At 35.8% G+C, this 24,372-nt stretch overlaps 2 protein-coding genes across 3 annotated transcripts; both read right to left on the bottom strand.

The window, feature by feature from the left end:
- Positions 1–243: 243 nt before the first annotated feature.
- Positions 244–2,204, bottom strand: LOC112528360 (pectinesterase-like). The gene is made up of 2 exons (XM_025139376.1): positions 1,220–2,204; positions 244–1,000 (listed from the first exon to the last, which is right to left on the bottom strand). The coding sequence occupies exons 1-2, from the start codon at positions 2,202–2,204 to the stop codon at positions 303–305; spliced, it is 1,683 nt and encodes a 560-aa protein (XP_024995144.1). The 3' UTR covers positions 244–302.
- A 538-nt stretch (positions 2,205–2,742) lies between these two features.
- Positions 2,743–13,170, bottom strand: LOC112527445 (probable acyl-CoA dehydrogenase IBR3). Of its 2 annotated transcripts, none has more exons than XM_025138113.1 (17): positions 12,898–13,170; positions 11,794–11,858; positions 11,186–11,282; positions 10,976–11,107; positions 10,289–10,474; positions 10,072–10,149; positions 9,769–9,888; positions 9,055–9,153; positions 8,834–8,951; positions 7,955–8,217; positions 7,589–7,783; positions 7,151–7,293; positions 5,986–6,070; positions 5,453–5,662; positions 4,098–4,250; positions 3,656–3,760; positions 2,743–3,229 (listed from the first exon to the last, which is right to left on the bottom strand). In XM_025138113.1, the coding sequence occupies exons 1-17, from the start codon at positions 13,030–13,032 to the stop codon at positions 3,038–3,040; spliced, it is 2,376 nt and encodes a 791-aa protein (XP_024993881.1). In that variant the 5' UTR covers positions 13,033–13,170; the 3' UTR covers positions 2,743–3,037. The 2 variants fall into 2 exon arrangements, with proteins under 2 accessions (XP_024993881.1, XP_024993880.1); XM_025138112.1 differs by having other exon boundaries at positions 11,186–11,326; positions 11,724–11,858; positions 12,898–13,169.
- Between the last annotated feature and the right edge of the window lie 11,202 nt (positions 13,171–24,372).

Raw genomic sequence — 24,372 nt, 5'->3', positions numbered from 1 at the left:
AATTTTCAAGATAAATTTTCTTGCATTTTTATTGGTTATCCTCCATCTCATCACGAGTACTATTTTCTTGACTCACTTTCTTATAAAGCTTCGTGTATGTGTGTATTTTTGTAATATATTTTTGATATGATACTATAATCCATCACATATGGTCTCATTACGTGTGTTTATTTTTTGCTAATTTTATCTATTTAATTTGTTATAAATAGAAATTAATAAAAATAATAAGTTAAAACGCTCCTATATTATATATTAATAACTTCGAAAACTAACTATCATCTCTTTTGTACATATTTACAAAATTAGAGACTCATCATGCCAGGATCATAAGGCACACCAGTTCCTTTTATCCATATATCTCCTTGTATGTATTTTGCAGGAGTATAACTATCAGCTTCTTTTAGACTCATCATCTTGATGCCCTTCCATGTCACTCTTCTCCTTGTGTCAGCCCCTGGTCCTCTATTATTGAACTCGCTGTAATAACACGTGTCGAGCCCAAACGTCCCGACCCACGGGGCCCACCCTTCCGGTGCAATGTTGCGGTCGATGAACGACTGCATGATGATGGTTTGGGAATACGCTTTCCATGGCCGACCAAGGTAAGAACTTGGCATTGGCTTGGTGGCCATGTATTCTTTATCGGCTGTGATGTTGCAGCCCTGGAGGATCAGTGCACCTTTTGAGTTGTGGTCCTTCCGCCCCTGGGCTGTCACCATGCACGCTTGGTTGGCAAGGGGTTTCCTGACGATCATCTTGCAGTCTTGGAAGACGGCTGCTCCGTTTCCAAAGATGAAGTCGATGGTTCCTGTGATTTTGCATTGCCGGTAAAACTGGCGATATGAATGGGCGTAGAGGGTGTCTTGGTATCCTTCCATGGCACAGTTGTGCAAGATGGCTAAGTCGCTCGAGACACGTAACGCGACCGCCTGATGCTTTTGTGGTCCCGCTGTGTTCTCGAACCCTATGTCCTTTGCCATGAAGCCATCTCCGCTCACCGCTATTTCAGTAGACGGAAAAAACGTTAAAACCCTAGAAAGTTAAATAACCCTAGCTCAGTACATTCGGTTGAATTGTTCATTGGTTTGAACAATTTGACCGAGTGGACCTGGTTTTTTGGACTTCTCTTTTCAAAAATGGTTTTGAAAAGAGAACACAAAAAACCCTATTAATTTTTTTCTCAAACAGACATTGTAACATACACAAGAAATTAACTTACCAACGGTAGCGGTCCTATAAGTCGCAACTCCATCAACATAGTTCTTGTTTCCGGTGATTCTGGTTATGGTTGGACCTTCGCCGATTAAGACGACATTGTTAACACGCCTAGGAATGTCGACATGCTCCTTGTAAATACCTTGTTTGATGAGTATAACAAAGGGTCGGGTGCCTTTTTTGGGCGCGGCCCTAACCGCATCCATGATGGTCTTAAAGGTTCCTGAACCATCCTGAGCCACAACCGCATTAGGCCTTAACGTTTTTGGATCAGCAGCAAGCAACAACCGCCTCTCACTGCTGACCCACCAACCATGCTCATCGTTCAGACCCTTGTCCAAGAGCCTACGGCTAACCCCGGTGAACTGAACCTCCCCAAGGGTCTCAATGATGCTATTCACCATTGCGAGCACATTGCTGGTGAGCCGGCCACCCAATTTCAACAACTTCTTCATCTTCTGACCTGTTTCATCGGTCGTGTTCTTGAACCCTTCGCGGCAAGTCTCTTGATACGTCAGTGAACCAGTGAGCCACGATTTAAGATCGCCAACATATTCCTCCATTCTTGCAAGATCGAAATTCTCGAGCTTTTTGAAGGATCGTTTAAGGTCATCAATGGAGGTGTTGAGAAGTTCTTTACATAGATCCAATGCTTTAGAAGCTCTAGGATCTTCAGCCACTTCTTTAAGGGTTGATGATCCATCAATGGCGGACTGAACTTCTGTTATTGCAGAATTAAAAGCCACCTTCACGAGCTCCTTAGGGTCGTCTGTGTTATTTGCATGGGCAAGACTCTTGTGACATGATCTCTTGTAATCGGTATGTTGGCAAAGTGAGTCTACCGCCTTGTTGGTTGACGAAATCGATTCGTGGGAATCATCGTCGGAACCATAGTATTTCTGAAGACCAATAACTGCAGCAATCACCGCCGCCGTTAAAAAGACGATGGCCATTCCGATCATGGTGAACTTCCTTTTTCCGTCATCCATTTTCGATCTTGTTTACGTCCTCTACCTACTTTCCTATTTACCTAAAAGATCATATAAGTTAAGAAAATCTATGGAATCAGGAGAGGTAGAGCTCCTGGGAACCCCATTGGGTTTTGGGTTCGATCGTATAACACAAAAATATGTATTATTTATATGATTGAATCTTGTTAAACATTCAGTTATGGTAATCTGAGGTTCAGAATCAATGAATGGATCGTTGGTTGTTTTGGACATTAATTAATTAATTAAGAGGTCAGAATTAACGTTGGATTGTTCTACTTTTAGTAATTAACATGATTTAGGAATCATGTTTTTGACTATTGACAGTTGGATAATCAGATGACATAGTTATTCAAGGAATATAATTGTTGCGAATTTTATCCTAGTCGGTCACTGTTATGGATTTTTCACCCAAACGGTTGCTACATATACATATGTTGATAAATTTAACAAAGTTGATTTAAGGTTGGTTTAGCATATGAAAAATACAATCATGATGCATTGATAGTTTTCTATCATATAAAGACGTTAATTTTGCAGATAAACAAATTAAATAGTCATTTATATCATTCAAACCGTTTATCGAAGACACAAAACAAACAACAATATATCTTAACCTATACCAACATCAACATCTTAAACCTTATAGTCACCTTAATAACATATATCGGGCTCAATTGAAAAACCAAAAGAACACCCCTTAAACGTTCTTCATCAACTTATTCATAATCCGTCAAATAACCCCTATGTGGCATTGTAATAATCATTTACCTCATTATCTTGGTTCGTTGATCTTTCTTATATGTTCTACTTCATCACACATTATGAAATCTTCAAAGCTTAGCTCTCTTCAACTCTAATTTGGCAATGGTCCCCAAATGAACTTCGTCTGGACCATCTGCGATTCTGAGAGTCCTAGCCGTAGCCCAAAGATGGGACAAAACAGTGTCTCCCGATACGCCCGCCGCACCGTGCACTTGCATTGCCGTGTCAAGCACCATCAATGCCATATTTGGAGTTGCAACCTGTTCCATATATATCATACACAAAACTTGATAATCTGTTGCTAAAATTTTCATTTTCAGTGGTCCTTATGAATGGTCTACTATAATAACCACAAAACTTGTATGCCATTGTTGCAAAGAGAAACTTGAGCACTTCATACAAAAAGTAAATATTTGTTTTGGGCTACTCAGTTGGTGTTCAGAAAACTACTTTCAATTTATATACTTGCAAACATTATTCAATTGATATGTTAAGTTATACCGTACTACCATGTGATATTGAGTTGTAAATATGTTGTTATTACTTATTTGCAAGGCAAAATAGATAAAAGGGTAACCTTCATACTTTATTTAAATTACATTAATTGAAAAAAATGATTTTATTAATTAATATACTTATAATGTGTCATTTCCTATATTACCAAATGCTCAAGGAAGAAAGGTTACCTTGGCCATCGCAAGGGCACCACGAGCTTTCTTGTTTCCATGCTTATCAAGTTGATCTGCAGCTTCAAAAACCAATAGTCTGGTTCTCTCTAGCTCTATCCGACACTGCATTACAAGATCTTTAACTTGTAAAACCGCTTGGAAGCAAAAATGAACCAAGAGGAATAATCATTTATACTTGACTTTAAAAGTGAACAATTAAAGATCGAGTATCTTTATGGGTTTCTCAAGATTCTTTCTTGTACATGAAAACCAAGAACTAGTTAAAAAATTCAATCACAGGCCACCAACATATACTTAAGTTGAAGTCACTTCTCATGTAGGAGCTGCAGTTTCTATATATCCGAGAGTTTATGAAGAAATATAGGGATGTTTTTGAAAAAATAAGTTATAAGAGGATTAGAAAACTACATCAAAATAAAAGCCGTATTTCCATAAATACCTTGGCCACATCAGAAACAAAGGAGCCATGCTGAGCTATTAATTTTCCAAATGTTCTTCTTTGAAGAGCCCTCTGAACCATCAACTGCATCCCACGTTCTGCTGCACCTATTAATCTCATGCAGTGATGCAACCTCCCTGGACCCAACCTACCCTGCAAATACAAAACAAATTCACTTGATCAACAGTTAATATATTGGTTTTGCAGAACGCCTTCAATCTGAAGGAAAAAAAAGAACCAAGACAACAACAATGATGGTATCGGCAAGAGCTGATAACTTTGCCTCTGTAGTCTCACATAATGTTCCCCATGGAAGAAACAAGGAGGGATTTTCGCACAGCCCAATTGGTATCTATCAAATCTCCTAAACTAAGTAGTTGTGGTTTCTAGACTCAAACATTGACATTGGGGTGCACATATTTTTTCCCCTTCTGTGTATTTGTAAATGCTTTCTCTCGAAAAAAGGAAGCCTTTTGCAGGCCTCGTCACTTGTGAATCCAACATGAATATAGCTAAAAGTGAGCAAGAACCAGATAGTCGTTCCATTAGGGTGAGTTTGGTATCCGAACAGAACAATAAAGAATAGGACAGAAAAACTGTTTAAAGTTTGGTAAGACAAAATTATGACAAAAACTAAAATGACCAATCTGCCCCACATGAGTTGTTTATATATTTAATATATTTTGATTAAGTTACCTAATTTATTAAATTTTAATAAAATAAATATTTTTATAACAAAATATATCATTACAAAGATTTCGTCAAGATGATTAAAATGACACCAAAATAAGAAGTTTATGTAGTTTCCAATTTTTATTTTATACCTTTTCTATATTATCTTTTTATTATTAATATTTAATAAATTACATAAATTAACCAGAATATAGAAACCATATAAAGATAATATTTCGAGTACAGTATAGTGAAAGTTTTAGAAACATAAAATAAAATAAATAAAATTTAAAGAATGAATAAAATGTAAAGAGGAAGGCATATTTGATATTATAGAAGAGAATTAGGTTTTATTTTGAGGTTATATTGGTGAAACATAGACATGTTCCACCTTGTTCCATGGGCAGGGGTGGAACACTTTGTTCCACTCTGTTCATGTATGTTTCACATAAAAGTCATGCCAAACATGGAACAGTGATCCCTATTCTGATTTGTGCAGTGTACCAAAGGCACCATTAGTAATGTGCCATATTGATGCCCAGGTTCAATTGGATGGGTATGAGAGATAGTAAATACAGATTAAAGTAGTGTGATACAAGTAGGTAGATCTTTAACTGGGAAGCTAAGGATGCTAGTTGGAATACTTGAGCATGGGAGTACATGCTTAAAGGGTTTTGGTTTACCTGTGCAATCTCAAAGCCACGGCCCTCCCCCAACAGGATATTCTTAGCTGGAACACGGACATTCTCAAATGAAATCTCTGCATGTCCATGAGGTGCATCCTCAAAGCCAAATACCGTGAGAGGTCTTAGTATTTTCACACCAGGAGTATTGATATCTATGAGAATCATGGATTGCTGCTTATGAATTGGCACATTTAAGTCCGTTTTCCCCTGCATTATCATGTGATCAAATGTGTCAACTCCTTGATGCTAGGCGTAATAAATTTTGAAACTGATTTCTAGAAAAGGTAAAATGAATACTATAAATCGGAACTTATGAGGTAAAATGAATGGAGTTTCTGTTTCAAAACTTGCATAAATTCATCAGATTTTCAAGAAACAAATTTGATGATCGGAATAGAATAAATAATTGTATTAAATTTCTAACATAAAACCACAATAATTTTGAACTTGGATGGTACAAAATATTTGACCTCAGAAAGTCGAATTTCATCTCTTTTCTTGGAAGAGAGAGAAGAGTATATGGAACTAACCATAAGTATAAGGAGTTTGCATCTAGGATCCATGGCTCCACTTGTCCACCACTTCTTTCCATTTATAACATATGTATCACCTTCTCTGTTGATGTTGTTTAACTCCGTTATAACACATAGGAGAGAATTTCTAAACAAATGCTCTGTATTTACAGTTTATAATGCATATGAGCTAAAGATTGTTATTACCTGTGATTGATGAACTGTTAGTATTATTAGTTTTCTGTGAAGTGTGGTTATCTTCTACTTGTCTGTTTTCTTGTCTTTATTTCCTAAAGCAAGGCCTATTGGGGTCCTCCCCTCGACAATTATGCATCAAAAGTCATCACTAAACCCCTAAATTATGTGGTATGAAAGCCAGCGCTAAGCTATGATTACATGAACATTAGCCTCCCATAAAACCCCACTGCCTAACATTGACTATTCCTTCGTTGATTGTTCACATTCACATTTGAAATGACCATTAACTAGCAGACAACTTCTTATGAAGCCTCTACAAACTGAACTTCTGCTGCATATTGGGTATGATTGACATCTATGCACCAACTTGTGGGGTGTTGAGGAAGGTTAGATGTATGGTTAATATCACTAGCATTTGCTAAAGTAGCATTATGTTCAAAAACAAATTCTGTTGTTATTTCATGTTAAGAGACTCGTTATGTAATCTATATGTAGGGGGTCTGTCCTAAAACTACATGCCCAGTTTCGAATGGTTACTATCAATTTTTTTCCTTCTAATTATGTGATTCTTTTTAGTTACAGACGGGAGGAAGGATAGAGGAAGGATAGCAAAATAGAAGATTAGCAAGCCTTACCATTTGCCAGACGAGCTCCTAAGACCTCTGTTGAAAAATTCTGAGAGCCAAATTCCAATAGTAATCTTTTTATTAATAATGAGAGACCAACTAACGTATCTTCCTTATGAAGTCACTACGGTCTTACATAGAAACATCAACATTAAACATTGGGGACACAGAGGCATTAAACCTCGTACAAAGTATTATTTAGTTATTGTGCTTTAGTGATACGCTGCATTGATGTTTTGGGGTTTTGGATGGAGTTTGGGATTAAATCACCAAACTGTCATTGTAGAGAACAATGTATTAGACGACAAACTTCTCATGATATTATCACTTCAATATCTCATTGGTACTGGATAAAATACCTTCTTATAGAACACTCTATATTCGTCGCATCAGAAGATGCAACTTGAGGTTCTGTCATTGCAAATCCAGACCGGATTGTTCCACTAAGCAATGGAATAAGCCATTCTTGAAGTTGTTCTTTGTTGCCATAGCGCAACAATACCTAAAATGAAAAGATTATACAAAATCGTTAATTGTACTGCACGTTGCAAAAGAAACTTCTAGAATTTAATGGTCCATTCGGCCCATCTATGTCAACTTCTTATCATGAAAACTGGACCCACAAAATGAAAGTGAGGAAAGAAACAAGCGTATTGACTATGATAATTTATTGTAAATTTAATGATCTGGGCATAAATAAAAAGATGTGACTAGCATAAGATTTTTTTCTTCAGTTTCATTGTTATGATAAATTGTTGTTTGGGAATACATTCTTTTATGAAGTTTAGACTTCTTACCTCCATATTTCCGGTATCAGGTGCCCCACAGTTGAAAACTTGTGGAGCCCACACAGAACGACCCATGATCTCACAAAGGTATCCATACTCAAGATTTGAGAGTCCAGCGCCCAATTGGTTAGGAAAACCCGTTCCAATGACATTATCATCTCTCCCATTGAAAAGAATTTCTCTTGCCCTTGCGGCACTATCAAACTGTGTATCAAGTTATAAAACATTAAATTAAATATAATATGCCCCAAATAAAATATAACCCTTTACTGATTACTACCTGACAGAGAACTGTAGCCACTTCTAATTCAGAACATGAAGAAAAGAAATTCATACACACGACCTACACATATATAGCAAGAAAAGAAGCATTACAGGTATAAAAAGGTTCCATAGGCCTTCTTGCTTTGCGATCTCCTTCAACTTTTCCTCTTCTGGGTGAACCGTCCAACGCATGGAAGACTGAGCAAGCTTGCTGAACTCAGGCTCCATTGGATATATACGTTCCTCAATGAACTTGATTAGTTTTTCTCTCAGCTCCTTTACTTTTTTGTTAGGAATAAATCTCCCTCCCTCTTCCAACCCTTGATCTTTCTTTTCATTTGCAATACCATATACATGATCTTTTCCTCTTATATCTGTAAAGTTAGAAAGAATAGAGGTCCATTAAGATGTGCCTTATAATCAAATCAAGGGGAACTTTGATATTGGATTTAGCAATTATAAGAGAGTAGTACGAACATCATCTGTGTGGAGCGTAACCAGAATGTCAATACCTAAATGAGCTGTGAGCATTTGATAACTGAGAGTACTTTCCAGTTTACTTGTACATTTTTATTTAGATCAATGTTCATACATATAGTCATATATAAGAATTATCACCTTATATTACCAAATATTTAATTTTCTTTTTATCATCAAACAAGACTACATATCGAGTCTGTTACCATATACTACATTGAGGAATTATATATATTTGGGCCCACAGACATTGCCGAAATTTGGCTCAGACTAATACCTATATTTCAAGAAAAGAAGGTCACTAAACCTTACTCCATCTACCAAATAGACCTTATTATGTTTTACTCACACAAGAAAGATAAACTTTCTGTTTTGAGCCTTATATTGGATTTTTTTTTTCTACCTTTTGTTTTAATTCAAATAATTTGGACTTAGCACCTTCCCTCCAATTTTTGGACCTAGACTGTTCGAGAAAATCCAACTCCTATGTTCATATAAAAAAAATAGAGTTACCAGATGGAGGATTTTGTGATAGAACAGTTTCCCTTTGAATATAAGACCAAGCAATTTGTATAAGATCATTGGCTTTTTCCCCAGCATCTTGAGCACGCTTTCCACCTGATGCATTACCCTGAAATTTAAGAGTGAAGTATGAGTCCTTGAGTCATTCAAGTAGTTCATATAGAATTAGAACTCTAGCATTGTACTCCTTCTATGGTAATGGACAGCCATACCATAATATATCTACTGTGGACACCTGCTAAGATTGATGCACCACGGAAAAGCGAAAAGGCAACATAAAACTTCCATCCAGCAACAGGCCATGGTCTTCCCTAGAATGCAAAGATGTAATGGTTAACTTATCAACACAAGCAAACCATAATAATATGACAAATTAATTGACCTACAGTCACTAATAGTTCTCTGTTAGGAGGGTGCAACTCTATGATGATCAAGAACCACCAACAAGATGCCGAAGAGAAGATCATTATAGCGTATTTCATGATAACTAACCATATAAAAAGTGTTGAAGGGACCATTCATACATATTATATATGCATGAACCACTTCCCAACCTCACCCGCCAAATGAACAAAAATCAAGGAAACAGAAAGTGACAAAATTATTGATGATAATGATGAAGATATTAATAATTTGGAGATTCTCAGAAGATTCTCAGATGCTGAATCTTAATGATTTTGATGTTTCAGAGATCGAAAAGGGTTTACTATAGTCATGCCAACTTGAGTGCACTTTATATGATAGCATGCTATCATGCACTAAGCTGCTACCTAGATTTGGCATTTCATCTTACGCATAATAAATTTATGGAACACCCTCTAAAATCTTAAGATAAACATTAAATGTATAAATAGCAGGGACTAGTATGATGATAATGTGCATCAGACTTCGTAATTAACAATTTAACATTACAGCAATGATCTTACAGCAGCAGTGCAGTAGTCCATCAGATATTCTTCCAATGAAGGAACTCCTTCAGGAGCATCAGTAATTTCAAAACCTTCATTATGTTTCACTTTATCCTGTGAGATATCTCCAATGTACAACTGCCAGAAGAGAAGATAAAAGGGTAATTTACTTTTAACTACAAATGTCTGCTACGCATGAAATCTTCATATAAATAAAAAGCCTAATGAGAAAGAAATCAACCTACAAAATGGGACTCATCAATGGACCCATTTCAAAGTTGATATGTATCTCTCACAAGCTTTGACAAATGACTAGATTACCAGACAGTTGTATGCAACATCACACATCTGATTTCCAAGAGTGGACAACTCCCAATCAAGAATGCCAATCACTCTATCCTGCATTCCAATACTCTAAATATTATTAAAGTAGTAACAAAAGATATGCGTCCGAACTTGACAAGTCTCCAGATGAGCACACAAAAAAAGTTAAATACAAAATGAATGAATGATGATCACAAGCTTCAAAGGACTTCACCTCAATAGGATGGAAAACTAGATTATCAATCCGAAAATCACCATGGACTAGCCCTGCTGAACTTCCAGCAGAATCTTCTGAAGGAATATTCTGACGCAACCAAGCAATCAGCTTTAACATTTTTGGGTTTCTCTCGGATTTTCCTTCACCAGTAGAATCAATATATTGTCTCGCCCACCTTTCCACCTGATGTATAGCTTATCAATATTTCACTGGCATTCAATACCTTAAAGCAGCATAAATGATCATAAATAAGACAAGAAGACATGAGGTTCATACAACTACACAAACTAAGAGACCAATGTTTTCATGAAACATTATAATCCCTTGGTGTATACTGAGGTATGGGATCCAATTGTTTATTTACAGAAAAAATGGTTTAGCAAACTCAGAATGGCAATGTAACTGTAAGAAATCCTCTGATATTCTTTTAGCATATTTATCTTAAAGGTGGTATATGTTTGATATTAGAAACATCAAATTAGTGCCGTGTGGCCATTATAAAACATCTGTCAAGAAGAATTCGCCATTGCTGTTCATATTTGTAATGATTTGGGGGAGTTCAGGAAATTACATCGTTGGAGATGTGGTGGTGGAGCTTGTAACATATTGCTCGAGTACAAGCAACCATTCTGACATTGTTAAGCTAAAATCACAACACTCCACATAACCTCTTTAGCCATATACCTGGCGTTTACAGTAGTTGTTCCGTCGCCCATAGCCTCCCAGACCAATTGCATCAACATCAGCAGAATGAAGAGAAGCCAAAGCTTTAGCAGTTGCATGGTATAAAGCTTGCCTCCTATTAGGTGCCACACCCTAACATAAAACGAATGGATACTATTATGAACAATTCAATTAGAGATTTGAAGATGAATCAGAGGTTACGCTTCATACAGGTAGCATAGGGTCTAAGAATATGCGCCCCTCCAAAAATTCCATAACGTAGAATGGAGTTCCAATTACACTTGAGTCGGTACATAAACAGAAGACTCTGGGGACAGGAACAAGCGTATGAGTACCCAATGCATGAAGCACCTGCCACAATAAAAAATAGAACAGAAAATGTGACAGATATCACATACTGGCGGATGAAATGAAAGACTTCTAGTGTAATGAATAATGAAGAATCCCCTTCCTCCAACATGTATACTACTTGGCTAATTGACATGAGTCTTTATTTACAATCACATCTTGTGAGGGTCAATTCTTTTAGGAACTAGTCACATGTATTTTAAACTACTTCCACTATCATGCTTTTTTTATCATCATCAATGAAGATGAATTTAACATCACCATCTCAATTCTCACAATTTCCGATGTAACTTTTCCCACTAAATTTTAATTTTTGCAACTCCATTGCTTAGCAACTATGATAGTCTAGATGTATATTGTCTAAGTGCATGCACACACAACATATATACACAAAACTTACCTGAAATTCTCTCTCAACGGCATGAGCAGATTGGAGCAGAATCCCAGAGGGCTTCTTTCTCATTACATACCTCTTCACCACAGTGCCTGACTGCATTTCTATAAGATATGTGGGATTTGATTGCCCATACCCAAACTGATGAACAATAAGCAGTAGATAAGAAACACTAGGAGAATGAATTTCAAATTTAATTTAAAGGAAAGAGATTTGGAAACAAAAAGTAACTTATGCAAATCTAGAAATACATACATGCTTCTAATGCTATTATCTCCCCACTTCTACAAGTGCCTGATCTAGCATTACTTCTATAAGATGATGGATTATGCACCTGACAATATCAAGGGATTTCTAAAAGAAGCCGTATTCCACCCTCACAGCAATCCTTTGATAACTAAATTCAATACCAGTAGATAAAGAAACTCCAGCAGCCTAATATATAGCATTAGTTATTTAAAGTACATAGATTGAATTGTTGAGGAGTCCATTATCAAACATCAATCAGTTATAGTCTATAGACTGTTGGTAAATCCACTTTTTTGCATCGAGTACCTCAACCATCTATTGATTTTAATATGTAAAGCAAGCAGTTGTGGTGTATATGTAATCTGTAACCACTACAAATGTTCTATACAGATTCAGAAATTGATCTCGTATACTGCAATTGAGACTGAGATAAATGTGTTACGGCTGAAACCATTACTGGAGTTGGATGTTTAAATACAGGCTAAGTTGGATAAGTAAATCAAAATCAAACCAAACTAACATAGTTGCATACATTTCATGCCTTGTTCGGTTATTCTCATGTAGCCGTGATACTAACAGAGTAACAGATATAATAACCAGTTCCCATTTTTCAACTTCTGGTGGAACATATACCCTTTTCAAAGTTATGCATATGCATTTACTTAAGTTCATAAGAGATCAACTTTACTAATCATCATTGATCCTAACTAAAAACGCATAAAGTAAGTAAAGAGACATTACACGAGCAAATTCTATTAATTTTCAATAGAATAATCAATTAAATATCCTGAACCAACAGGTTACGTATTTGTGACATGATCACGGCAATAGGATAAACTGAATAGGAGGAGATTGAATTGAAGTATAAACCCCAAAGAGTAGCGGCGATCATCAGGGTTTCCGATTTCTAGTCAAAAGCAGAAATATTTACCTGAGAAACGGAAAATTTGGATGAAGAACGAGGGAAGCCTTCGACATGAATAGAACAATAACGAAACAAGGCCTCGTTGTCAAATTGATGTGCTGAATTCACTTTTCCCACAAGCTCACCTGTATACCGAGCCATTTGGGGTTTTGCTCCGATGAAACAAACCCAACTTTTCTCTGAAAGATACTGGGAGACGGCAATTCAGCGACTGTCCTTTGCCTCGGGACTATCAAAGCGGATAAATTGCATATATGTCAAATGCTTTTCACATCAATATAGCAAACTCCCTTTTGTCTTTTATCCTTTTGGATGGATGCTTCTAGTTCAAGTAGCATAAATAGTGTTCAAACATAAATCTTAGGGAGAGAAAGACTTCTTTCTTTGTTTCTACATTTGGAAGATAAACATTTAGGTGCCGTTTTATCACCTTTACCTGATAAGGACCCTTAACCGGTAAGTGAAGAGAACTATTCAGCAATGATAAAGATGAAGAGTCTTCCTCGATAAGTAAGGGTGATAATTTTTATCCGAGTAAGTGTTTATCGGGTGAATTGTTGCATACTCTACCATTTTAATGTACTATAATATTACCGAGTAAAATAAATTAGAGTGTTGATATCTAATAGTAAGTGCTTACCGGCCTATCGGGTAAGCATTTAGATAAACGACCCATAAGTTTAAATAAAGGCCCATGTTGGATTAGCCCAAAAATGTCTTTTAACTCTTTATGGGCCAAGTTTCAAGATTTAAAATTTCCTAATATGTAATAAAAGTTTATATAAATACATTTATATATCAAATGAATGTAAATGAAAATAAATGAACGAATATTCACGAACATAAATAAACGAACGAGACATTTGTTCATGTTCGTTCGTTTAACTAAACAAACAAAATAAATTTGTTTATGTTCGTTCATTTATTAAATAAACGAACTTCCCCTCAAACATTCATAAACGATTTGCTGAATGTTCGGTTCGTACATGCCTAGATGTTGTATGCACTTAATCCAATTTTGAATAATAAAACGCGGGTTTAATCAAGTCGGTTTGTTTTCTTTCGGTTGATTTGGATATATATATGATACTAGGCCCATTTAAAATCCAAACTGATTGAAATGGGTTTAAGCCTAATGTTGAATAGCCAAATATAGAGAGGGTCAAATTCAGACTAGCCCGGCGTGGAGTGGACCGGATATGATCCGACGATCTAGGTCTAGGAAACTAGGACCAGTTATAGATGGTCAATAATCGGTCTCGGTTTCAAACACTATTCTTGTAACTAGTCTGGTAAAAAAAGGTGGCCCAATTAAGGTATTTTATAACTGGTTATGATAGTCAATCTTGGATCCGGTCGGGCCCAAGCAAGTCTTATGTATTTTTTTTAATTCGATCTTTTACATAAATTCTTTTTTGATTTTTTTAAAATACAAAAATGCTATTCCGATACATTTGAAAATAAGTAATTGGATCAATTAAATACATTTAAAAAATACGTTCTATTATGATTTTGTAACTTGTTTTCGATAAAATACTCGAATTATAACGAAAATTGTGAATGTTTCTTCCATTTGTTGGTATATTCTTCTATATATCATGACTTATATATAATGTATATAGGGTAAATGAGACAAAAATGGTCATAAATGGAAGAAAAAAGAACGCGTTGGGCAACGGCTATAAAAATGACTATTTTTTTGAAAATAGGTCGGTCCGAGGTCGGACCGTAAGCAGTCCTAAACTGGTCCAGTTTGGGCCTTGTCTTTTGACGAAAACCGTAACCAGTCCTTAACTGGCAGACCTAAACCGGTCTCGGGCCAGGTCGGACCCATTTGGCTATCTCTATGACCAATTACAACTTTTTTGGAATTTCAAGGTCTAGTCGATCTAGGACACCGATTTTTAGAAAAAGATTGAAGTTTTTATGAATTATAAAACAAGGTTTTCTTTAAGATTTTCAAGTTTCTTTTCAAAGTTCTTCATTTCTTTTGGAAAAAATTCAACTTTTTATTTACGTAAATGTATTATTTAAAGTGTATTTCAATACTAGATTTCAAAATCCGTAATTATAAAAACATATATAACATTTTTGTATAATTAAAGAAAAAAGAGTCGGGCCCGAAACCAGAATTGAGACCAGGACAGATAATTGAGCCTATATCGATCCTAGGATTTTTAGTCGAGACCGGCCCACCAGACACCGTTTTTTTTTTTTTTTTTTGCCATCTCTTCAATTAGGCACAGACAAGAGTGTATTTAATCTTATGTTTCCAAAGTGATTATTGCTACGTTTAAAAATCCAATTAGCTGCAACATTAAATCATAATTTTGGTTATGAAAAAGTAGCCAGTTTTACAATCATCCTAAAAAAATCAGTATAAGAATTGGGTTCGTCAAACACTACAAAATTGATTATTGTAACTTAAAATCATATATAACAATCATTAAAAACCTCTCGAATGTGTTGTAACCATACAAGGAGACTACCTTTCCTTCATGTTCGAATGTGGTTAAAGACATGCATACGATGCAACCAGTCAGTTAATTCTTGGAGCATCTTGACACGAGTCTTTCCAATTTGAAAAGTTGAATCATTTACTGTCCAACAACGCCTTCAAATTAAAGAAAACTGATGAATTAATTTATCTGAGTAGAGGTGTATTCTTATGATCTCCATTCAACTCACTATGCAAATATACTCCACGTTCATCCATCCCACAGACTTATCTAAAAGGAATCGTCACCACTTGAAAAGTTGAATCATTTACTGTTCTAATTACCCTTTTCCTCCTTATATATAAATGCTCTGGTTCTCAACAGTTTCTTGCACCCAACACTCAAATTCACTTCTCTTAGTAGCTGGTATTCTATTAATTCTACTTGTTGCACTAGAAATGGCACCTCAGGCACCTCTTGTTAAGGTTGGTATGGAAGCTTTAACCACAGCAAATGAACGATTATTAGGTAAAAAAGGAAGACCATCTTCTCCGATGCTGCAACAATCTTGCCACTATCAGTATGTACCTCAACAGCCTATTGTTCTTATGGTGGCACCCAATTCTACTACAGATTGTTACAAGGCCAGCAGCATGCCAACAAGTTCTCTGGTGGTAGGAAGCTAGCTAGGTTTGATCCATAAATCAATGTTCCATTTTATAAAAAATAGATACAGAGATATATATATATATATGTATACTCACATATATATATATATATATAGGAGTCAACTAATATGTCTTTTTGTTATCTAGTTTTTGTGATGGCTGTATGAATTGAAGTAGTTCATGTGGTGGTTATAGTCAATTTACTAATGTAATTAAGCTTAATTAGTTACTAAATGTTCTACTCGACTTCTTATAAATCTTCATTGTCTCTTCCTCTCCCTATCTGCTTAGTACAAGTGTCTTGATAATACAGATCGTAGCTAAAAATTCTTTTCTTGTAGTGTTCTCAGACACACAGTATGTTTGATACCCATGAATCAACACGTAAGGAATATGTTTCGTTATATACGATAGAAGTCAAAATGCATATATTGAGGGAGAACAAGTGGTTGAAACTTGAAACCGGGCGGGGTGAGCCCAGATACCTGGTTATGTAATAATGAGTCTTGAAGCCACAACAATTGGTTTCAGAATCTCTGATGATATATACCAATTGGGTGAAAAATTCTATTCTATATTGATCTTTCATGTATAGACGATTATTCTGATTCTCAATTATTAGACAAGAACTGGTAAGGAAGCATATCATGGTGCCCTGGCCTCCCTATCTAATATTATGCTTATGAATCTTTTACTTTTATTTATGGCTTTTGCGAAGGTATCAAATCAAATCTCTGTTAAAGCAGAAGAATCTTAAAGACATATACATGAATGGGATATCTACTGTCTCTTTAGAACACTATATGTCTGCTGCCTAGATGTTCCAAAAGAAATCAAATTAATTAGATGAAAGAAATGAGATCAAATATCCTAGAACAAAACATTACATGAAAAAACATGTGATCACGACATAAGATATTGTAGGAATAGGAATCAACACAAAACAATACATTGATCCAGGTATTTGAGAAATCCCAAGGAAATATATATATATATATATATACACACACACACACATACGTGTGTGTATGTGTGTGTATATAGTAGTAGAAGGTGCTGACCAGCTTGTGGTAACCAATGCAATCTTGTGAGGAAAACACCCTAGCAACCAAATGAGCAGATATGAAATCAGTGCAAAATACAAGAAAACAAGCTAATTCATGATCACTTATAGTGCTGAAGCGATTAATGCCTCTCTTTACTTTCATATCTAGGAGAGATTATATGCAATTCTATAAAAGGATTTTTTGGGGAAAAAAGTCGGGATTGGATCTGGATGGAGCATGAGCAGAAGCTTTAATCAGGTAATTTTGGGAGGTTGGGTGAATTGAGTTAGAACAGAATTGGTTACTGGTTGAAGCTGAAGCTTGATCCCTTGAATCTTTTAAAATGGAATTCATTTTTGTTTACAGAATATGTAATCGTTCGTTGCATGATATGCATAAACTTGGGACCTTTCCTATGAAGGGATTCTATATACTTATCTGAACGGAATAGATTCAAAGCCCTTTTTAGTGGGCATTAAATCATTAGATTCTTTAAAACTTTCTCCTAAAGAAAATTCCTAAATAAAAAAGGAGAAATTGAAATCATGCTCTAGTCTATAAAGGAGTCTGATCTCAAACTTCATGCAGCCTAGACCAAGCAACAAATTTAGTACTAGAACCTTCCTGTGTAACTTCTAATACACTTTTCTTCTTCTTGATGGCATCAAAAACTAAGGTGGATCTTGCTATGGTCGGTCTAGACATAACGGTGGTGGATGGGTGCTTTGGGCCAAAGGGAAATAAGCTTAATAATCAGAAACAACCTCAACAACAGCTATGCCGTTACCAACATATGCCACAATACTCCACCATTCATCAGGTGATCCTTCCAGCTTCTGAAACCAGAGGGTGAGAGGGGTGGTCATTAACTTTTACCAAGCAGCAACATCTTGAGGTGGCACACTTACGGATAAACCCAACCAGAAAACATTATATTAGTTGTACTGCATAGTTAGTTCATCTAAAGCATGATTGTTAGTTTATATATGAATGCAGCATATATATGTAATTAGGGAGATGAAAGCATCTGTCTAGCTCTTGTGGTTTGATGTCCTGTGTAGTTTGTGTACATGCATGCTTCAGCTTGAGGCTTTTTTTGGTACCCTTGTGCTATAATAGTTAAACCTTCTTCTAGATATGCTCTCTCTCTCTCTCTCTCCTCCCTTCTCCAAGTTTAATATTAAGGGAAAATCCTTTTTGGTACAACTACACTGGTCTCCTCCTCTCCCTATCTGCTTAGTACAAATGTCTATAATTTCCATGCTGAAATGAAGCATGAAAACATTGGTCTGTTAGTATAATTACAGAGTGTTACAAGGGAGATCAAAAATTGGGATTGTTCAGATGGTTGATAGAACTTGGTCAGGATGGATGGATGATAAGAATTTCAGACTTAGGTGCGGTTTCGCATAACTAAAAGTTAATTCCACACATATATTCTACTGTTCATGAATCACCAGGATTACATATGAGTCGTTGTATCAAACTTCAGGCTTCCAATTTTCATAATCGTGATAGAACTTAAGATTTAGTTGCAGCAGAGAGAGCTTTTAACGTGCGCTGCCTATTGTTAATTCACTCGGTCATTGCCATCCACTCACCAGTAAGCAATATATCCGATCCAATTCATATAGAATACTACAAAGTACAAAGTGGGTCTTTCTTCCCCTTTGTCACATTTGGAAGTAATTCATATGAATCTTGAGACAAGTGCATCAATAACATTTAGTTTTAGTATGCTAAGTTATGGTGATGTGTTGAAGGTCATGGTTTAAATCTACGTAACATTTTCTCTTTGCCATTCTTTATTTTTTGTGGACTTGTAAATGTTCTGATATAGGGTATTTAGCTAACTACCTTAGATGATAGTTTAATAGAAGCATGATCTTGTAAATTTTTTATTTTACTCGATAGCCTCCAAACCCCTGCCTAAGACGTTAAGCACCCTGCTGCTTGTATTAAATGGCCTGCTAACTCCTCTAAACCTTATAAAAAAACGTCAGTTCTTAGAACTCACTCCATGAAGGGTTAATAAGCCTAATACCCAGATTCGATACCCAAAAATCAAAATTGAAAGGAATAATCAAAATGCATATATCGAGAAAGAACAATTGGTTGAAACCGGACGAGGTGATTTTAGTACTCACTAGGAAAACTTCGAAAGAATATCTTATATACACCAATTGGGTCAAACGTCACTTGTTAAAGAAATCCAGAAAAAATCTGTTCTACTTGATCTTGTATGTATAGATTGTTCTGATTCTCAATTACTAGGCAGGAACTGGTAAGAAGGCATATCATCGTGGCCTGGCCTCCCCCTCTAATATGCTTATGAATCTCTTACTTTTATGTATGGCTTTACACCTGCGGCAAGGAAGGTATCAAATCAAATTTTAGGTAGAAGAAGAATCTTAAAGACTTGCATGGGCCACCTTTAGAACACCAAGTGTCTGCTTCATAGATGTTCCAGAAGAAAATAAAATATTGAAGAAATGAGAAAATAATATCCTAGAACAAAATACTAAAGGAAAAAGCATCTGATCATGACATTGATCCAGATATTTGAGAAATCCGAAGAAAAAAGATCTAGAGACGATATAGTAGTAGAAGGTGCTCACCAGCTTGTGATAGAAGATGCCCCAGGACTCGAGGGTTTTTATGAAAAGAAGGCTGGTCGACATTTTGATGACGCATTAGATTCTTAGATATGGATGCAAAGCTAAGTGTAGTGTGTTTCAAGTGTTGTTAGCATTTAGGATGCATCAATTCAAGTGTCTGGTAGAGTTTCTTAAATTGTTTTAAAGTTCAGAAGACCTTCAGACCATCATGACCAACTCTATGGAGCCAAATGCAAAACAAAGAATCAATCAATGGCCACATAGAAGGGGATTAATCCGGAAGTAATTCATATGCCGGCTTATATTTTGTTATAAAGAGGGCAACTACGCAAAAGAACATACAAAAATACATGTATCATGTGAGTGTTAAGTTGCAAACCTATAATCACTTGGGTCCATGACCAACCTCTCTATAACGTACATCAAAACCATTAGAAATCCTCAACCACCCACTAACGCAATTAGATTCTTAAACATAGGGAAACAACAAGGAAATATCAGTTTGAAGTTGGCATCTTAGAATTGCCACCTTTGCAAAATTTGATGGTAGGTGCAACTTTTACAAGAATATATCAGTTGTGTAAAAAGCTTGGGTGCATTTATTCGAATGTGACATTTCTTAATTTCACCAAGCTTTAGAGTATTACAATGTAGTTGCTGAAGTAAGCCACAACTTACGTTTTTGTTGACAGTTGTTGGTTTAATATGTTTCTTCAGAAAAATTCTAGTTTAATAGAATCATAAACCAAAATAAATGAAATAAAAACAAATTATGTTTTAAGCCTAACAATAGATTAATGATAAACTTGAGTATTCTTAAGTAGAATTCACTTGTGTTTACAAAATAAGTGACCATACGTTCATTGCATGAAATGTATAAATGGACCTTTACTATGAATGAATTCAATCTACTTATCCGAATGGAATAGATTCAAAGCCCTTTCTTAGTGGCATTTTTGATCAGAAATCATTATATTCCTTTATACTTTTTCCTAAATGAAAAATGAAGATAACATGAAATCATGCTCTAGTCTATAAAAAGAGTCTGATCTCAAACTTCATACAGCCTAGACCAAGCAACAAACTTCCATCATAACTCATACTACTCTTCTAACCTTCCTCTAACTTCTAATACACCTTTTCATCTTGATGGCATCAAAGACTAAGGTGGAGCTTGCTATGGTAGGGGTAGACTGTTTCACAGTGGATGAGAGGATTGGACCAAAGGCAAATAAGCCTAATGTTCCACAACAGCTATGCCGGTACAGCCATCGGCCACAATGCTCCACCATTCACCAGATGATCCTTCCAGCTTCTGAAACGAGAGGAGTGGTCCTTGACTTTTACAAAGTGGCAACATCTTGAAGAGGCACAATGATTATGGATAAACCCAACCAGAAAGTGATATATCGATAGTACTACCTTGTTAGTTTATATATGCATGCATTTAGCATAATGTAATTAGGGAGATGAAAGCATCTGTCTAGCTCTTGTGGTTTGATGTCCTGGGTAGTTTGTGTACAGACAAGCTTCAGTCTCTACTAAGTTTGGGGCTTCTTTTTGTTACCCTAATTGTGCTATACTAGCTAAAACTGTTTCTATACATTCACTCCCCGCACCCTCCTCCAAGTCTAATATCAAGGAAAAATCTTTCTTTATCTGAGCCTTCAATATTTTGCAATCTCCATCATCACAAGGTAACTCCATATTTTGAATCAATATAATTTCCCCATGAATATGTATTGTTAATGGATTACTAAGACAAAGGAAAAGGTTATCTATTTATATGTTTCAGTAATCTCATCATGAACCCCAAAGGGAAAGCTTGGGAACTCGCGCATCCGTTAAGAGCACAAATGTCCCTACTCCATTCATCTGCACTTCTTCATCAACCCCATCCAAGGATCAATCACAAACAAGAGTGGCAGAATACCCTCCTTTTCATAATCAATCCCAAATAATCACTCTACCAAGTTCACTCTTCACATAAGATGCATCTCAAAGTTAAGACCATTCCAGACAAAATTTCATCACTTAAAGAAATTTGGTTTAATTCAAGGTCTTTCATGCGTTCCCAAAAAAACATATTGCTTTCATCAAGTTCAGACGCTTAGAAAGCAGACACACAACTCTGGAAAAAGACACAAATCGCCATGTGGAAAATCAATGATCCATACTTGGAAGGCAAACAAAGGAATACCATCTCAAAAATCTGAGCTAGAATCACAAGCACCGAATAAAAAAGATGTGTTCAGAGCACCCTCAATGCGTGCGAGGTACAAAATCTCTCTCTCTCTCTTTATATATACATATATCATCGTTAAATCTTATCTTATAAAACCAGTGGAACTTCAAAATCGTTAAAATTCATGGCTCCCGTTGCATTGCGCGATACACAACTAGCATATATATATATATATATATATATATATATATAGAGAGAGAGAGAGAGATAGAGAGAGAGAAAAAGTTAAGGGGAAAACCTCAAAAAAATGAAAAACTGATCGAAGAACACCTGATAATCATTCATCCATGTGCATACCCGTAATTGAAGTTGTTTTTTGTTTTTATGCACGTGTGCATGTTATGCACATGTGCTTACCAGACAAATTGATTTAAATTACCGGTATACACATGTGCATAACATCCAGATGAACGATTACAGGATGTTCCTCAGTTTTTTTTGCGGTTTACCCTACATATATATTACTCACAATGACTACTTTAGCCCTATTATTTATATTCCTAATTGTTAAGAAAGGAAGTGGTCACTTTTACAGATATTACTACAGTTTCATCTAAAACATATATATAATAAGGGTATTCATAAATCTTTTTATTGGGTACGTGGTCCTCCTAACAGTTATAAATACCAGCTAGAACATTTAGATTCTCTATTATTAGGGAATGACAAGACGTAGTATTGGTTGATTTTGGCATCATAGATTTTTGCCGACTTTGCAAAATTTGATGGTAGATGGAATTTCTGCAAGTGAAGTAGGTACGTTAAAAGCTTGGGTGCATTTATTCGAATGTGACACTTGTTAAAATAAATTCGCTATGCTGTAGAATATTACAAATGTATTGGCTGAAGTGAGCCACAACTGATGTTTTGTTTGCAATTGTTGTCTTAATATGGGTCTTACAACTTTTTTCTAGTGTAAAAGAAAAGCAAACTAAAATAAATGAAAGCATGATTGTTGCTGCACTGAAAGTACCATTCGGGTGGATTTGTGTAATTCAGATCAGGTTATCGGGGTTTGACAGATCACCCATCCATCCAAATGCAACCGAATCTCAAGCCACCCAATCCGAGTAACCCAAACTCTTATTCAGGTTAGTTGGGCGGTTCCCTATTCAGTTCACCCAAACTCGAAGTACCTTCTCTATGAAAAGGATTCAATCTACTATCTGAATGGAATTGATTCGAAGCCCTTTTTAATGGCATTTCTGATCAGAAATAATTAGATTCCTTTATACCTTTTCCTATACAAAATACTTGAATAGAAAAGGAAAAAGAAAATGAAATCATGCTCTATAAAAGGAGCCTCGCCTCAAACTTCATGCAGCCTGGAACAAGCAACAAACTTCCATCGTAACTCAAACCTTTCTATAATTTCTAAAGCTACTTTTCTTCTTGATGGCATCAAAGACTAAAGTGGAAATTGCTGTGGTCGGGATAGATTGTTTCACGGTGGCGGATGAGTGCTTCGGGCCACAAAGAAATAAGCCTAATGATCAGCAACAACCTCGACAACAGCTATGCCTTTACCAGCATCGGCCACAATACTCCAGGATTCATCAGGTGATCCTTCCAGCTTCTGAAAGCAGAGGGATGGTCATTGACTTTTACAAAGCAGCAACACCTTGAGGTGGCACACAACCCAACTGGAAAGCATTATATTAGTTGTAATGCATTGTTAGTTAATCATGAAGTATATGTAATTAGAGAGATGAAAGCTTCTGTCAAGCTCTTGTGATTGGATGTCCTGGATAGTTTTTGTGAACAGTCAAGCTTCAGTCTCTTGGGGCTTTCTTTTACCCTCGTAGTTACAACTTTTAAGCAGTCACAACAAGGTTTAAAATTTTGCTGTAAGTGAACCTAAATTTTTCCTAGTGAAAGTGAAAGGTATGTTGGGTATAGTTCTCTTCAGGGCTTTGTCTTTGAATGTGTGTCACTTAGACTAAACTACTCAGCTTATCAGTTAAGCTCAAATATTAAAACAAACTAACTAAAACTGAAAGCTACCTATGATCACAATTGATATTATTTCAAATGACATTAGGGTTGGAATTTCATTTAACTATTTAAACGTTAAACGAAATAAAATACAGAATAAAAAACAAACAAATATTTTATCAAATAATTAAAGAATACCAAGACCATCCCCTTTTAGCCACTAACCCACATGCTTTGCACCAAATTTCGTTTCTTTGTTCAAGTCAAATTGTAGTATCAAATCATTATAACTACAACAACAACACAACACACTTTTCATAATCCATGCCTACCCGTACCACTCATCCTCCCACGGTGCCACCTAATTGTACAGTGATTGGACTATTTTACGTCGACAATTAACTTCAAGGTTCTAAATAACGTGAGATGTGGTATGACGGAGCCAAGGTGTTTTTTGAGGAGGGCATGGCTTAAAGCGGAAAGTCCATATATATATATATATATATATATATATATATATATATATATAGG

This window comes from Cynara cardunculus (assembly GCF_001531365.2).
Source record: "Cynara cardunculus var. scolymus isolate 2C chromosome LG 15, CcrdV1, whole genome shotgun sequence".
Classification (NCBI taxonomy): Eukaryota; Viridiplantae; Streptophyta; class Magnoliopsida; order Asterales; family Asteraceae; genus Cynara; species Cynara cardunculus.
The sequence above is the reverse complement of the archived record's forward strand: the minus strand, read 5'-3'. Positions and strand labels throughout refer to the sequence as shown.